The sequence below is a fragment of the Spermophilus citellus genome (genome assembly GCF_964194105.1).
Source record: "Spermophilus citellus genome assembly, chromosome: 2".
Taxonomy (NCBI): domain Eukaryota; kingdom Metazoa; phylum Chordata; class Mammalia; order Rodentia; family Sciuridae; genus Spermophilus; species Spermophilus citellus.
In genome coordinates, this window is record NC_138183.1 from 239,749,841 (window position 1) to 239,767,288 (window position 17,448).

Sequence of the window (17,448 nt, forward strand, 5' to 3'; positions counted from 1 at the left end):
TAATAATGACTTATTTATCTAAATTTAAATTATCTCTTTATTGATAATTACACCAATAGAATTATTTTCACTTGGTAGTCAAAGTCAAGAAAATTAAAAACATACAAATTGAAATGTGATCCTTTTTTAAAATTGATGTTTTAATCTCTGGAGCCTCTGGCTACTATTTCTTCTGCAAGGGGAGGAAGTCACAGCCCTATCTACACATCTTTAGGAAGGCATTGCTGGTATAGTGGTGTTTCAAGAGTTTCCTTGGATTGTACTTGAATAAGAAATACTGATTGCTGACTCCCATATGGAGTGTGCCCAATGTCCCCATACAACACCTGATTGGTGGTTGTCTCATATCTGAGAGGAGCTATCCATAGGCAGAACTGGACCAATCAAATCCTATCTCCCAGGAAATGCAAGAAGGGACTCAAAATTTTCATCCCACACTGAATGTTAAAGTCACATGACACAGGAAATCCTTCAGTAGAAGTTTTATGAATCTCTACTCTCTGCTTGACTTGAGTCCTTCAACAGTCACTAAGATCATTGTCATCAATCTTTTATACCATGAAATAGTGTGAGTAAATTTCTGTTAATATTATGCAGAATATTTTTGTCTTTCCTCTGCAAAGATTTTGCAAGTAGAGTGAATGGAGAGCAATCAGTAGGTAATTTCTCTTTTCATTCTTTATTTCTTTTATTATTAGATTCTAAGGAAACATACAATTCAACTATTTTTGACTTACATATAAGGAAGCATACAATTCAATTATTTTTAACTCACGTGTGAAATATCAAGTTGCCAGCTCAGATCTGATACCTGATGTGAAAGTAAAGATCATTTTCTGACCCCTACATGAAGGTTTTTCTATAAATGTGTATTACCATATTTCTATACAAAGGAAATCCTATAAATTTTCAATCAGAAAAACAAAATTTACTTATTAGGTCAGAAATTTAATTTTCCAAGTGTTTAATGTCTACCTTTCATCAGAAACAACTACCAGTCTCTTCCACACTTTCCTCATGGAATTTTTTACTTCCTTATTCCTGAAAGTGTAAATCAAAGGATTAAGCAAGGGAGTTAGGATGGTGTAAAATATGGCTACCATTTTGTCATAGGGGAAGGCAGATGGAGGCCGTGCATATATAAATATGCATGGGACAAAGAACAAAATCACAACAGTAATGTGAGATCCACAGGTGGATAGAGCTTTCCTCCGCCCTTCAGCACTGTGTGTTCTCAGGGAGAACAAGATGACGCCATAGGATACAAGTAACAAGGAGAAGTTGATGATGCAGATAAACCCACTGTTGGTGATCACCAGAAGGCCTAGGACATGAGTGTCAGTGCAGGCTAGCTCCAGTAATGGGTACAGGTCACACATGAAATGATCAATGACATTAGGTCCACAGAAGGGCAGCTGGAAAGTAAAGAGAATCTGTATGATGGAATGCAAGAAGCCCCCTGTCCAGGCCATCCCCACCAGAATGCCACAGAGTCTCCAGTTCATGATGGAAGAGTAGTGCAAAGGCTTGCAAATGGCCACATAGCGGTCGTAGGCCATGGCTGTGAGGACAATTACCTCTGCTCCAGCAAGGAAGTGCTCAGAAAAAAGTTGAATCATGCATCCTTTATAGGAGATGGTTTTTCTCTCATAAAGGGAGTCCACAACCATCTTAGGAGTGATGACAGAGGAGAAGCAGGCATCCAGGAAGGATAGGAATGCTAAGAAGAAGTACATGGGGGAGCCCAGCAGTGCAGGGCTACAGAGGATGGTCATTACAATCACCATGTTGCCTCCAACAGTTGCAATGTAGACCAACAAAAACACAACAAATACTATTTTCTGAATTCTTGGATTATTCGAAAGGCCCAGGAGGACAAACTCAGTTACAGTGCTCTGGTTTCGCATGATTTCCAAGGAAAAGGTGAAGGTAAAACTGTGACCATGTAAACATATATTTTGGATAAAAAATTGCTTCAAGCTATTTGTAATATTATAATCATCAACTAGTTGCTACAACAGTAGGTGGACTTATCTCCAGTGCTTTTGTTATCACTGAAAACATATTATTAGATATTTATTGAAGGCTGTTGTAGATCAGGCAAAATTGAGGTATAGATAAATTCTTGTACACTTTACGAAAACCAGATTTTCAACATGGTGGAGAAATTACTTTGTCAAAATTCAGCTTTAACCATTGTGTAGGAGCTGCCTAGTGTATTGTTGAAAGGCATTCTCAAGCCACACTCAAGTTGCAAACAAAGAAACACTATTATTTATTAATCACACCTTCCATAGGCATTGAATGAGGCAGGGATGAGTAGCCTGCCTTGCTCGATTAGAGGACTGCTTCATCCTTCCTCTACCATTAGAAGAAGAAATAAGAGGCAATTGAGGTGGTTCCTGACCACCATGGATGCTCCTCAAAAATTTCTTAAAATCATTGGAAAGAATTGGTCCTGTGAATGAGATGATTCATTCTTTATAAAACAGAAATATGTATAATAAAGTGCATAGCTCTACTATACTTGATGCATGAATGCATACAAAGTTTTGAGATTTTACTTGCCATTTATCATTTAAAAATGTGAACAAAGGTTAACAAAAATAATGTCTATTTTATGCTGAATAAATGGAAGAGTACAGGGAAAGCAATTGCTTAGGACCCACAATCTGTGTGAGGTTTTATTATCCCTATTTATTGTAAAGGAATATGTATTTAAAGCTTAATTTGAAGCAAAAGACAGATGCTTGACTTACAGTTTTAACACTGAATCTCTAGCTCCAAAATTCAGTTCTCTCCCAGAAGATGAGCAGAGAAAGGACTAGGATGTTTTCTTTTCCAGCAGTAAGTTCAGGGAAGCCATGGTCTCTCTATAGTTTTGGTCCACCTTGAAGTTTAAAGCATATTATTCCTTTGATCATGTTTGAATGAAGAATCTTAAGAAGGAATCAGAATGCATCATGAAGCTTCAGCAGGCACTTGTCCAACCACCTACAAATGCATATTGGCAACATGTAGGTGAGGAAAGGAATAACTGGGTGAATAAAATTCAGAGTCTTGAGACTTTATTTTTATATATTCATTATTTATTACAATGTGACCCTATCTGAGCAGATATAATCCTTCAAAACACATGGTTTCAAATTTATATGACTTTATTATAACATAGAAATGTTCATAAGCAGCTTATGCACTCATCTCCAAGGATTATAATGATGATCAAATTTGGTAACATATAAATATAAATGATAAAATGTTCTTACTTGAAAACCAAGTGTTTTTACCCATAGGAAGCTTTTCCATGATTCTCCAGATAAATACTCCCAACTCTTGAAATCATTTGCTTCTGGTTGACACAGCTTCAAAAGGTGACTGTATTCTCACCTGTGCATATGAAAGAATCACAAATAGCATTTGTGTCTGTGAATATTTACATATGTATTTTTTGTTGTTAAAATACGGGAATAAAACCATAATTGTGTTTATTCAAGAATGAAAAATGGGCCTGTATGTATGACTTCCCCTTAGAGCCAACAGAAAGAAATTGGAATATTAATAAAGCTAACATGCACAAGTGTGTGCCTTAGCGTATGTTGTCTGCTAGTTTGACAGCAGCCACTATCACTGTGATTTCAATTTATTCCTCACTGAGGTCTGCAACATGAGCTCTGTTTCCACTGTGAGCTCTGTGTCCACCGCTCACATCTTATCACCAAGGAAATGAGAGTATAAAGTAAACCCTACAAGGTCACTGACTCAGACAACAGCCCTAGAAGATCAATATGTAATTTAACAGGGGTCAGTTTAGCCAAACTCATGAAGACCTGGCTTCCAAACTTTCTGAGACTAGGTTAATTATAGCTCTCAAAAAATCTAAAAGCCTCAAGCTTATGCTCTGTGAATGAGTTGAATAGGAAGGGCTACTCACCTGGTTCTTGTGAGAGTCCAATGAGGCCATCCACTAGAAACATCAATGCAATCAGAAATGCAGATAGTTGGGAGGGGCCAGAATGTCCTGCCACAGCCAGGGACACAGAGCACAAATGACAACCTTTGCTCCTGACTCTTGCCTCACCTCCAAGGCTAACCAGTGCTTTTCCTCTTGTTGATTTACAAAGGTCAAATATTTGATTGTTGTTTGCAGTGAAGAAATGATACTTTTTAAACACACAACAACTTTAAATGCCTTTAGCTTTCCTTGAATGCATTACTGTGACCCTGAGACCTACCTGGTTCCATTCCTGTTTCCTGTACAAAGAAATCCAAACTGAGTGAAAAGTTAAAAGGAAGACAGGTCCCTATGTTAGTCGGATAATTAAGGAACTCTTATTTATTCATTGTCTCATCATCTTTACCTGGAAGTGTTTTTAAGAAAAAATAGCATTTTGGGGTTAAAGATTCATCAGATACAAACAAACCAACACTTTCTTTTTTCAAGCACAGAATTTCCAAAATTAGTGCTAAAACTTCAACAACAAAGAGTATAGTGTGCTCATGTTTTTTGACCACAAATTTTGTGATTTTAGATCATTAAAAGGTAATGTCTTAAATGTACTGTGCTTTTCTGGACTGAATCCTACTATGGATAGTAGTGGAAAATTATTTAAATGTATATAAAGTTTTGTATTATTACTATTATTATTATTATTATTAAGTGGTACCAGATATTGAACCTGGGGCACTTAACCACTGAGCCACATCCTCACCCCTTTTTATTTTTCGACTGTCTCGCTATGTTGCTTAGAGTCTCAATAAGTTGCTAAAGGCTGCCCTCAAACTTGTAATCCTCCTTCTTCAGCATGTTTGTATTGCTTATACTAGTAACCACAGACATATAAACTTATTCTATTAATGAAAAGAGATGTAGAAATTTTACATTGGAAATTTATACAGTGTTAATATTGATTGGCAATTAAGAAATATCTAAAATATTCAGCAATTAAGATATTAATATAAATAAAATTATTACAACTTATCATAACTTGATACTATCAATAAAACATTAATAACATGAAAAAATATAAAGCATTTTATAAGTGAGAAATGCAGACGAAAAGCAAACACTGATTATTTATAAATATTTTAAATATAATTTATTCCTTGAAGTACAATTACAAAATACTGCCTGTAATGACATCCTAATTATAATATAATTTTATAATTTAGAAGGGAACACATAACAATGAAAGATATTTTATTTGGAAAATGTGTTTTGTTACTATTGTAGGAATATTTAGAATTAAGCATCAAGATTAAAAACTGCAACATCAATTTTCCTTAAAGTTCAGAAATAAAATATGAGTTTCATGGTTAATTTATATGCACAGGTGGAACTATTAGGCTAACATACCATAGCATCTTATATTAAAATTTTAAACTATTGAAAACTTTCCAAAAATGACCACATCATGGACCCAACCCTCTCTAACCTATATATATTCTTAAATATAAAATTTAATTCTATATTATGATGTAGGTAACAGGTTACACTGTCCATATCTCTCCTAGAACACTCCTTGTTCTTTCCTTCCTTGACACCATACTCTTGAATATGCTGGCACTGTTCCTGAGATTGCTCAGGGGTCCCTCAAATCATGACTGGTGGCTAGTATCCACCTCCTTGGGCAGTGATCTTGGGATGTTGGCCTCTCTGTGCCCCACTATCCACACTACTCACTTTTTTTCTTCCTAACAAAACTAATTATTTAGCAGCAAAACTAATTCTCACGCCAACTTTCTGCAAATAATATAATTTATGTTTTAAATTTTATTATTTACATATGTTTGAAAAATGTAAGAGAGATCTATAATTAGGATGTCATTACAGGCAGTATTTTTGTAATTGTACTTCAAGGAATAAATTTCAGATAATTTACATGCACATAGATGTACATATCAGTCACATTTTTATATATTTTATTAAATAATTATGTTACTAATTTAAAAATAAATAAAAATCCTATCTATAATTATCTTTTTAAAAAATTCCTTAAATTTAGCATATATTTGATCTAGGATTCTTCTTCACCAATTAAAGATATATCTCTTGTCCTGCCTGATTAAGCATTTCCTGTCTGATTAAACATATTCCCTTTCCTGGCTATCTAAGATATACATTATTTTCAGATAGCTGGTCCTTTCTTCCGCCCTTAGTATAGTTGTGCCGATTTCCTTAGATGTCTCAACATTTATATTTAATGTGGGTGAAAAATTATCCATTCTCTGCTGGTTTTCTTCTTAACAGATGCCTGAACTTCCTTCTTTTCTTTTGTTTTAGTGATTTAGCTAATGGTAAGGGTGAGACCAAGCTATGACACTTAGTCCTGAAGCAGTTCTATACATCAGTCACTTGAACTTTCCTGAATAATTTTGCAGCAGGAGCCCAATGCAATCTATGACATCAAGCACACTTAGCAAATTACATAGTGAAATCAGAAGCTTTCATTCTGTCTTATGAGTCCCTGTTTTTTATCTTTAATGTCCTTCCCTTTGCCATTTGTTAGTTTGCGGTTGTAGCAATAGTAAATTTTGTATTCTCTATCAGTATCTATGATTGGCACAATAGTACTTAAATTTACCAAGCTCCTACTATTGTACTTTAATACAAATTCATAAAATTCACCTTATAATCTAAAGCATTATTATGGGGGTTAGAGGATAAATGAGGATGTATTTAGAAGGAACAAATAAGATATAATTGGAGAAATAGAGGGAAAATATTCATTTGAATTCCTGAATCATTAGTTTTTACTCAAAGATAAATAGCTGAGTATGGATTTCTTTAGACGTGAAGCAATAAGAGTTCCTAAAGCGAAGGAAAGGATGAAAAATAAGAGAAAGGTTTGAATTCTGTAACAACTGCTATGTACTGGGTCCTTTCAGATGTCAAGTGCTGTCCTCTCAGCTCCACCTGCATTGTTTCATCCCCTGATGCATCCGTTCACCTTGATACAATCCCCACTAAAAATGAGGAATCTGGGGGCCAGAAAGGTTATGCAGCTAACTCAAGTGCACACAGTTATTAAGCAAAAGGGCAGTGCATGGCATTAACCATGAGAATACAACCACAACACCTGCACTTTGAAGCACTATATCACCATTGAAAATCCTTTTTAGAAATTCAGAAGTGTGAATTAGAAATCTCACCATGCACAGTTCCTTAAACATTATGGTAATGGCCAGAACGTGATGTTCTTTTTTCCAACTCTTCATTCTATATCTAAGAGAGGAAGAGCATCTTTGGCCATCGAGGTGGAGAATGTTTCCAGTGCTGTTTAAGTGCTGCCTTCAACAAGGTCTTAGAAAAAAAGAAAAATGAAGTAAAGTTTCTGCCTTGACTTCTGACTGGAATTTAAATAGGTTTCCTGAGAGGGCGAGAACCTTTGGAATTGCTTCTCATTCTCCCCAGGGCTTGGAATTTTTCTATTAGCCTGATTAACAACACACTTTTGTGTGACTTTTCACTCGCTCAAGCATTCATAAAACTTTTATGTCCCTGCATAATAGGAATTTTTTTCCTTCTTTTTATTTTTTTAATTTCTCTTGGGTTAATGAAAGATGTTTCATTTCCTATGTTATTCAGGAATAGAGTACAGTGTATAAGAGATGGAATAAAGTATTTCTGTGCAGTATTAGGCAAAGTACTCTTATATTACTAAGTATAAAAATTGAGTTCTATGATAAGAAATACTTTCATCAGTCCACAAAGAAAATGCATACTGTTTGTGAAATAAGATAGCAAGGAGAGAAAAGCATTTTACAAAGAAGTACCCAAATGGTATTCATTCACTGAATTTTTTTCTTAAAAACTGATCCATGACTTCAGAACTAAAAATCCAATTTCTACAGATTAAAGGATTTTTTTTTCCTCTTTTCTTTTGAAAGATGATAAGGCAGATCTGTGAGATGTAAGGGAATACAGCATGGAGACCAATGCTTGAGGGAAAACTCAGAAGCAGCTTCTGAGGATCCTTTAGGAGGACCCACAACAAACCATTTGCTACTATTTTTATTTCTGTTCCTCCCCAAAGGAAAAACAATCAAAATGACTTATGAAAAAAAAAAAAAGTTAGGGCTCAGAAGCACCAGTGTCAATAGTTTATACTATTAAGAAACAAGTGTTATTCTTTTTTAATTGGAATTCTACATGTGAGTAACTACACAGAAGAACTACCTGACACGGATCACATTCCTGGTCAGGGTGATATTTCAAAAATGCCAGTCAGTAATAAGATGCTGCCAACACATCTGGGCTCCAAACTATACTACAACCTCCTCTTTAGTCTTCATCCTGCTTTGCTTAATCTTTTAGTCTTTGTTTCTGTTAGAAGAATAGAGTTGGACAATATGGAAACAAGATCACAAAGATAGAATGGTGCAGATGGTATAATAAATATCATTTACGTAGTTGTGAAAAATAAGGAGACTTTTTTTTAGTTTGACTAAGAAAAGAAACAGAGACAGAGGGAGCCACAATCATAAAAAATGTGAATGAAATGAGGTGTGCAGTAGAAATCTGCCCTTCCACAGTTTAGCCAATATTCTCTTCTTTCCCATACATTTTATATTCATGGTAAATATAATTTATTAATTAGATAATTTTTGTCACTCTTTTTTCTTGTTTCTGTTTTTGTTAGTGCACTGTACTCGGATGTAATAGTGGAGTTAATTTTGACATAATCATAAATGCATATAATCTAGTTTGCTCATTTTCAACTCCAGTACTGTCCCTTTCCTTCCGCTCTTCTTTTCCTCCTGAACCCCTTCCTCTGTTCTACTGGTCTTTCTTCTATTTATTTATCATTTTAAAATTCCATCTTCAGGATTAAATTTAAAAATTTAAAAATGTTCCCAGAGACAAATCATTTAATTTTGGGGCAATTTCTTGTTTGTTTTTAAGAATTTTTTATGACTTATTTTTATAGCAAAATGTAAGTAATAAACTATGTTCTGAGATTGGATAGGCTCAGTTCCCCCTACTTCTTAGGACATTTTTTTTAATTACCAAGGCCACTTTTCAAACACAGGCACATATCCACACATATTTTAAAACTTTCAAATCAATTTCTGTGAAAAGATGTTTTGTCATTATGAGGGAAACGAGTGGGTGGCTATAAATTCATTAAAAAAATGATTGATGGTAAAATCAAGACCTCTTTTGTGATGTGCAGGATCAGTCAAATGTTCTTACAAGAATAATCCTTGTATAATCAGCAGGGTGTGAAAAATAATAAATAATTGGGCTAAAAAGTATTTTTTTTGAAATTCTTGAAACATTTTCAGATGTAGTGATTTATGGATAAAGATTTACAACAGTGAGCAAACAGGATGTATGAATCAGAGAATGTGAAGACTCTTCCTACTGAGCTGGCATGTCTTCATCATGTCCAGAAATCATCTCTTCTTTTTCTGCAGAACCTGTTTATGTTGAAATAATGCCTCTGAAGCTCCTGTACTACCATTCTTAAACTGCAATTTTCGTCACACTCAAGACATCCCTATAAGAAAAATAAAAAGAGACACAGAGAAAAGATGTAGAGGCAGGAAAGATGACAGAATGACAGAGAGGCCAAGCTGCCAAGCTTTATTTTTACTTTAGGTCATTGGCAGCATTTTTACATATTGTTCATTGCATCACTAGGCAGGCTGCAGACAGCAACATTATGCAGCTTATTCCTCAGTTACATACTAAGTTGGAAAGTGCAATGTTAGGAGCTTTGTGTAGCTTTCAAGAAAGTGGATTGCATAAAGTTACTGTTATATGGACAGGTTTAGGCTCAGTGAAACATTGTGGTTATCTAACAAGATAGTTCCTTTATTCCCAGGAGTTATGTGCCTGATACAAGTTCAAGGCTGATAAGACTCTAGCTCAGAGCCTCCTCATGAAGGGCATTGCCACAACAGCTAGACATTGTACATGTATTAGTTATCTTACTAATTCCTAGAAGAAACTGCAGGACATTCTAAGGGTGGGAAACAGAATGCCTGCTGCTCCCAGGAGTTTGCTCACCAGAAGAATGCTTCCCTGTATATTTCCACAGTCAGAATCCCTACACATCCCATCATTTATTGGGCTACCAAGATTACTGTCTCCCAGGGACTCTCTCACATATACTTTCTTGATAATGATCACAGACATAAATACAATGACCAGAGTATGGAGAAAAATGTGAACAATGAGTCCTTTCTTGTTCATGCCAAATTGGACTTTTATAATGTTTTAGTACAAGGATAAAACTACACATTCTGACCACATTATTCCTTAAATTCCTTAGGCTTTAATCACTGCCTGCCATAATGTAATTTTTATTGAGTGTGTTCACAGCCTTGCAGCCACACCCTGTAACTAGCAGAAAGAGAGGGGTCAGATAATTTAAAACCATGCAAACTTTAATTTAGATAATCATGTTTCCAACTAGATGCTAAGATATACAAATAAACTCAGATTGAGAAGTGTGTTATCTCAGTGATCAGTATGTAGTCTGAGGCTACCTTCTGTCAAACCACATCCCACTGCACAATAAGGATCTGACATTCAACCAGGCCCTTAATCTTTACCTACAGAACATAAATGATTCTAGAAACTACCTTTAAGGTATGCTAGGAAGGCTGGATAATTCAATATGTGCAAAGTATACAGAAGATGTGGCTGTGCACTATGTACAATTGGAGTAACTACATTCATTATGATTATTAGGACTGGCTTTCTTAGGGTTAATTTTTATTTTTCAAAAATGTCAATTTCAACAATTTACTTAACAATAATACAGTTACATGTTTTAAGCTGAGTGTGGTGGAACATGCCTGTAATCCAGCAGCAGAGGCTGAGGCAGGAAGATTGTGAATTCATAGCCAGCTTCACCAACAGTGAGGCACTAAGCAACCCAGTGAGACTCTGTCTCTAAATAAATACAAGATAGGGCTGGGGATGTGGCTCAGTGGTTGGGTGCCACAGCCCTGGTACCAAAACAAACAAACAAACAAAGGGTTTTAACACCCGAAAATCCTTTGATGAGTGACATAAGTTATATTGGTAATTTTTCACAATGTTCAGAAGCTATGAAAGACAGCTTCAAATAACTTTAGTAAATATTTAAAAATTAATTAAAGTACATGGCATTTATAAGATTGAAATGAGAAGAAAGAAAAAAAATAAAAATGCTTTCTTGCACAGATAGATAAACAAGAAAACTCTAGTTAGGCAGACTCCAAGGTTGTAGAAGGAAAACTTGGAAATAAGTTGTCCTCTTAACTATAGTCCATGAAAGCAAAGTTATGAAATTTTTATGTTTTCATTAAAATTTGGAGGCATAAAAACATGATAAAGTTTTGATTAAGTCATCTGAGAACAAACAGCAGTCTGAATTACTTAATTGAATTTTATTTTCCTTTACAACTTAAATTATACACAATTGGACTTGAAGGTTATCTTTAACAAAGAGCTTATTCACTTTCATAAGAAAGAGGCCCACTGAAGATTTCCATCTTTCTGTTTCCTGCACTTAGTAATTCAGTGCAAAATACAAGTAGACTCATGATGGTCCTCATAAAATAAAGACTGGTGTGCAGGGCATCCCAAACATGATCCCTCAATGCCAATTTATTTCTTATCAAAGACTCAAAAGAGTTTACTCTCAAGTATTCTCTGTGGTGTATATGGAAACTAAACATTTTCCCTCAGCTGAAATATCCATGTTATTTTATTGTGAAAATCAATAGACCATAAAGACTAGATATTCAGGTTAAAATGTCACAAATTCCAATATGATAGTTGCCAATCCTAGAATGCTTTTGATAGGTCTTCACAGAGCATCATTGAGATAGTTATTTTATTTCTGTAAACAGGTAAAAATTTCAGGTATTATGTATTCTCATTACTTTTTCCAACCTCTCTTAATGTTTAGCTTCATTTCTGTCATTTTTTTTAAAAAAGTAAACTGGGCACAGTGGTGCATGCCTGTAATCCCAAGGGCTTGGGAGGCTAAGGCAGGAGAATCACAGATTCAAAGCTAGCCTCAGTAACTTAGTGAGGCCTTAAGCAACTTAGAAAGACCCTGTCTCAAAAAAAAAAAAAAAAAAAAAAAAAAGGCTTAAGATAGGGCTCAGTGGATAAGCACCTACACACACACAAACACACACACACACACACACACACACACACACACACACACATATTTAAAAATATGGTGATTCAGGCCAGGAATAGTAGTATACACCTGTAATCCCAGTGGCTAGGAAGGCTGAGGCAGGAGAATCTTGAGTTTAAAGCTAACCTATTAAAACATGCACATATTTGTCAAATCATATAATCTTGAAGACATTATGCTCTCATTTTTACTTTAACAATTTTTATTTAATATTTCACAATACATTAAAACCATGGTGCACAGCTAAGGCTAAACTGAATTGGTAGAGTTTTGTAGGGAACATCAGAGATCTAGGATGAGAACCTGTATATTCAAATTCCATGCAATGATTCTCTAATACACCACCCCACATGCCACACAAAGCCCCATGCTCCAATCATCTAGGTGGAGCCAATATAAAATCAAGAAATCAGAAACAGAGGAGAAAAACAAAGCAAACAACAACAACAACAACAACAACAACAAAAAACACTAGTCTGTTCTTATGTTCTGACTGCACTAATGGACACAATCTTCAGCATGGCTCAAAGAGAATGTAAAGTTTATATGCATATTTGAAAAATGATAGTGATAAAAAAATTTAAATGATTACAGTATAAGGGGAGGAGTCAGAGCCATAGGGAAAAGAATTACATTTTTACAAAAGGCCAGAGAAGAAAGAGAATAAGGGAATCAGGGTAACACTCAAAAGTGCCAGAGTGAGTAATGATGCACATAGTAGGCAAAGAGTAGTTTAAGAGGGAAATCCACTGCAAGACATTGGACAAAGTCAAGAATGTATCTGGCTAATCATTCCACAAAATGTCATTTCTGAAAAGTTTTTAAAATTAGGATCTTTGAATAAAGAATAGTAGAATGAATCAGGCTTTAATACCCTATGGACATATATGACCATACAACTAGTGTGATTCTACATCATGGACAACCAGAAGAAAGAGAAATTATACTCCATTTATGTATGTTGTGTCAAAGTGCACATGCTGTCATGTATAATTAATTAGAGCAAATTTTTAAAAAATAGGATCGATCGTGTTCTACATGTATGGTCTGCTTTCACATGTCCAGAGACATTTTTTCTAAATTCACATCATTTACATTAACATAATGTGTTTCTGAAAACTCTTTGAATAACTACAGAAACCTTAACAGGTTAAATTATAATCAGCATACAATTAGATGGCTTAAAAGCTTTTCAGCATTGGAATGAGCTTCACCAAGCCTAAGCTAATCAATATCGAAAACAAAATGGAAAGTCAAAGCAACAATTGTTTGGGGAAGAATTTTGAATTATGTTGTTCAATAAACTAGTGGAAATGAAAAGAGTTTGGTAGATGTCTTTCAGTATTTGTTTTTCCCCCTGCTGAATATTAGTGGATTTTTATCCTTGTATAAATCTACGGAGTCCACAGTAATATGTTAGGCATTAGAATAATGATAAAAAAAAAAAAAACTTGTTTGAATTTGAGCATATGATGGAGCAGACATGAATTGGTACTGATTCATTGGCTAGAATAGTGCTTTACCCTATAGCTACATTTCAAATGTTGGCTTTACAGATTCATAAGGCAATGGAACTAATCTAGCAAATCCACATTTCTTGAGCTAATTCTTAGAGACAAATAAACTGAAATATGAGGACCTTGGAAGGGAGAGGATATGAAGAAGCTACCCCTTCTTTTAAGATCGGCAGATGTGAAGAAAGGGAAAGGCAAAGGAGAAGCATGCTGTCATTTCTGAGCCATGTCACACTCTTGGTCTGCTGCAGGGCACCCATATTGTCCAGGAGAGATTGCAGATTCACAGTTTAATCTTTCATGGACTTTTTTTTTTCCCATGAGTGATAAATGAAATCACATGTATTTTTTGCATGTCTATCATGAGGAATAAAGTAACATCATATACTCTTATACTTTAGTGATGGCCTATAAGATTAAATAGAGTAAAATAAAGACAATTTACTATTTTTTGCCAACAATACTCTCTGGCATGTTATCAGTGATTTTTTTTTTTTTTTTTTTGCTAGGGAAAAAATAAAATATTTAATTCTCAATAACTTCACTGCATGTGGCACTTGACAATCTGAGTCTAACAGATATAGTAATGACAGTAAATGTGTTTATAAATTTGAATGCTATTCTTATTGATTATTGCTAAAATGAATTACTTGCACTTTGATATATGAAATCAGAGAAATAAAAATCACCAAGTAAACTGTAATTAAATTTTTTTTTGAAAATCTGCTTTCTTTTTAACATATTTTGTATTTTATTTTTAAAGGGTACATGCTGTCACAAATCTAAATATATAGTTATGTGTAACAGACATAATAATTTTGAACTAACATTTACAAACAATGTGTGGTAATTTCCTTAGGCTTATCATTAACCTTTAAGTAGTATTTAATTAATTTATTTACTTACTTACTTAGTAATTTTTTATTCTAATTTGTTATATATGGCAGCAATCTGCTTTTATAGCTCATTCTTCTGGGTTCTATTCCCTCTGCAGGGCCATGAGGAAAGTGTGCTCCTTATACCTTTAACTTTAAACTAGTACAGATAGTAGTGTGGTGTCTCAGGATTTGCTTCTGATTGTAATAGAATAAAAGACCCTCATTGCTCACTTCTGTGAGGAATTGTTCCAACTTCTGTACCACAGCTGATTGGTAAGAGGTGTCCACCTGACCCAAGGGGATCACCCCATAGGCAGGATTGGACCAATCAGATTCTATCTCTCAAATTCAAGAGACTCAACTGTAGCAGATGGTAAAAGTTGAATCAAATGTATGAAATATGATATGTCAAGAGCTTTGTAATGTTTTGAACAACTAAAAATAAAAATAATTAAAAAACATTTATTATTATTATTAATATTAGCAACAGCAAAAATGAATATTGAAAGTAGATATAGATATAAACATACAAACATATATGCACATATATATATATATATATACATGTGTATATAGATACAAAAATAAAAACATACCAAATTGAATACAAATAATATTACATAAAGAGATAAAATAACAATCATAAGTAGTTTAAAAAAAGCATAAATACTTAATGAATTTGTGTCAACATACCTTATATACAAACAGAGATATGATTTTAAAAAAAGAAGAATTGAAATTATGTGGGTGCCTTGAGAACTTTTCTTTCTCAATTTTTTCTGTTTGCTAACTCCTGATGTTTTACAACAGAATCACTGATTTCAGCTCAGAGAAATTGTTCTTTTTACTTGAAATGTTCCTAATTTCTAATATTCTCTTTCACAAAGATTATTTTCCTTCAAAGCTTATGAAAAAAATTCTCACAATTTTAAATCATAGTTTTAATAGATATAAGAAAGTATAAAATTGAACTATCTTTGAGTTACATATGAGAGTATTAAGTAGGCAACACCTAGTAAAAGTCTGATCTCCAATTGAAAACGTTTTAACTTCCCCACACAGTACAATTTCCCCTTAAAATCATGTGATTTCTTTTTATATAAGAAACATGAAAAAAAGTATTTGAGTGTTTATATAAATAAATACTAAGTTTTTTATATTTTATATTTTTAACTGTAATATATTATTTTTTATCATAAATCAACAAGAGTCTTCAATAATTTCCTCATGGAATTTTTCACTTCCTTATTTCTCAAAGTATAAATCAAAGGATTCAGCAATGGAGTCAGGATGGTGTAAAATATTTCAACTTCTTTATCAAAAGAGAAGGCAGAAGGAGTTCTTGCATATATAAATATGCATGGGACAAATAACAAAACCACAACAGCAATGTGAGATCCACAGGTGGACAGAGCTTTCCTCCGCCCCTCAGCACTGTGTGTTCTCAGGGAGAACAAGATGACACCATAGGAAACAATCAATAAGGAGAGGTTGATGATGCAGAGTAACCCACTGTTGGCAAACACTAGAAGACCTAGGACATGAGTGTTAGTGCAGGCCAGCTTCAGTAATGGGTACAGGTCACACATGAAATGATCAATGATGTTAGGCCCACAGAAGGGCAGCTGGAAAGTAAAGAGAATCTGTATGATGGAATGCAAGAAGCCTCCTGTCCAGGACACCCCCACCAGGATGCCACAGAGCCTCCAGTTCATGATGGCAGAGTAGTGCAAGGGCTTGCAAATGGCCACATAGCGGTCATAGGCCATGACTGTGAGGGTAATCATCTCTGCTCCACCAAGGAAGTGTTCAGCAAAAAGTTGAATCATGCATCCTGTATAGGAGATGGTTTTCCTCTTGTACAGGGAGTCTGCAATCATTTTTGGTGTGATGACAGAGGAGAAGCAGGCATCCAGGAAGGACAGGAATGCTAAGAAGAAGTACATGGGGCAGCCCAGCAGTGCAGGGCTACAGAGGATGGTCACTACAATCAGCATGTTGTCCCCAATAGTTGCAACGTAGACCAACAAAAACACAACAAATACTATTTTCTGAACAGTAGGATTCTGTGAAAGCCCCAGGAGGACAAATTCAGTTATAAAGCTTTGGTTTGTCATGATTTCTCTTGAAATAGAGTAAAACTGATGATAGAAATCTGCAAGTATAATAATAATAATAATAAACATCAGACTAGTTTTTAAAAGTAAAACCAAAAAGCTGATATGTACTTATGACAGTTTTGTTTTTTGTTTTGAATTTTTGGTACCAGGAATGGAAGCCTGTGTTGCTAACCACTGAGACACACTCCCATCTGTTTTTCATTTTTTATTTTGAGACATAGTCTCACTAAGTTGCTTAGGGCCTTGCTAAGTTGGTGAGGCCAGCTTTGAAATTATGACCCACCTGGCTGAGCCTCTTGAGCTTCTGAAATTAGAGGAGTATGCCCAGATGCTATAGTCCTCATGAAACTTTTATTATCGGATGAGTACTACCTATTGAAATATTATCACTAAGAACAACATCAAGTAATCAAGGCCAGCCATAGTTCAGGGCTCACTGTCTAGAAGCTAATCTGGTTTAAGTGTTATTATCTTAATTTTACTAATGGGAAACTCAAGTTTAAAAAATGTAAGTTCCAGCAAACAAAAGATGCTTGACATGGGATGTCACACGCAGCACCTCTGCCCTCACATCCAAGGCATTTCCACTGGATCAACAAGGAAATGATGGGATTTGTATTTTCTATCAGAGACTTCAATGAAGGCTGACCTTTCTAGAATTTCTGTCCACTTGTAAAGCTTAAAGCCTCTGATTCTTTGTTCATGTTTCAATGAAGCACCTTGATAAAGGAAATCCAACAAATGATGAGGAATGAGAATCTACATCTGATCCTCTAAACATGCAAAC

General features: G+C 34.7%; 2 protein-coding genes across 3 annotated transcripts in view; one reads left to right on the plus strand and one right to left on the minus strand.

Annotated features, from left to right (window-relative positions):
- Positions 1 to 17,448, plus strand: part of LOC308638592 (olfactory receptor 4C11-like) — a gene marked incomplete at both ends in the record, with an annotated part of 413,029 nt that overhangs the window by 5,670 nt on the left and 389,911 nt on the right. The window lies entirely within an intron of this gene.
- Positions 972 to 16,658, minus strand: LOC308638838 (olfactory receptor 4C15-like; the record flags this gene model as incomplete). 2 transcript variants are annotated; one of them, XM_081276683.1, is made up of 2 exons in its annotated part: positions 972 to 1,758; positions 16,486 to 16,658. In XM_081276683.1, 2 exons carry the CDS (start codon positions 16,656 to 16,658, stop codon positions 972 to 974), a joined length of 960 nt encoding a protein of 319 aa, XP_081132809.1. The 2 variants fall into 2 exon arrangements, with proteins under 2 accessions (XP_081132809.1, XP_081132810.1); XM_081276684.1 differs by having other exon boundaries at positions 972 to 1,577; positions 16,329 to 16,658.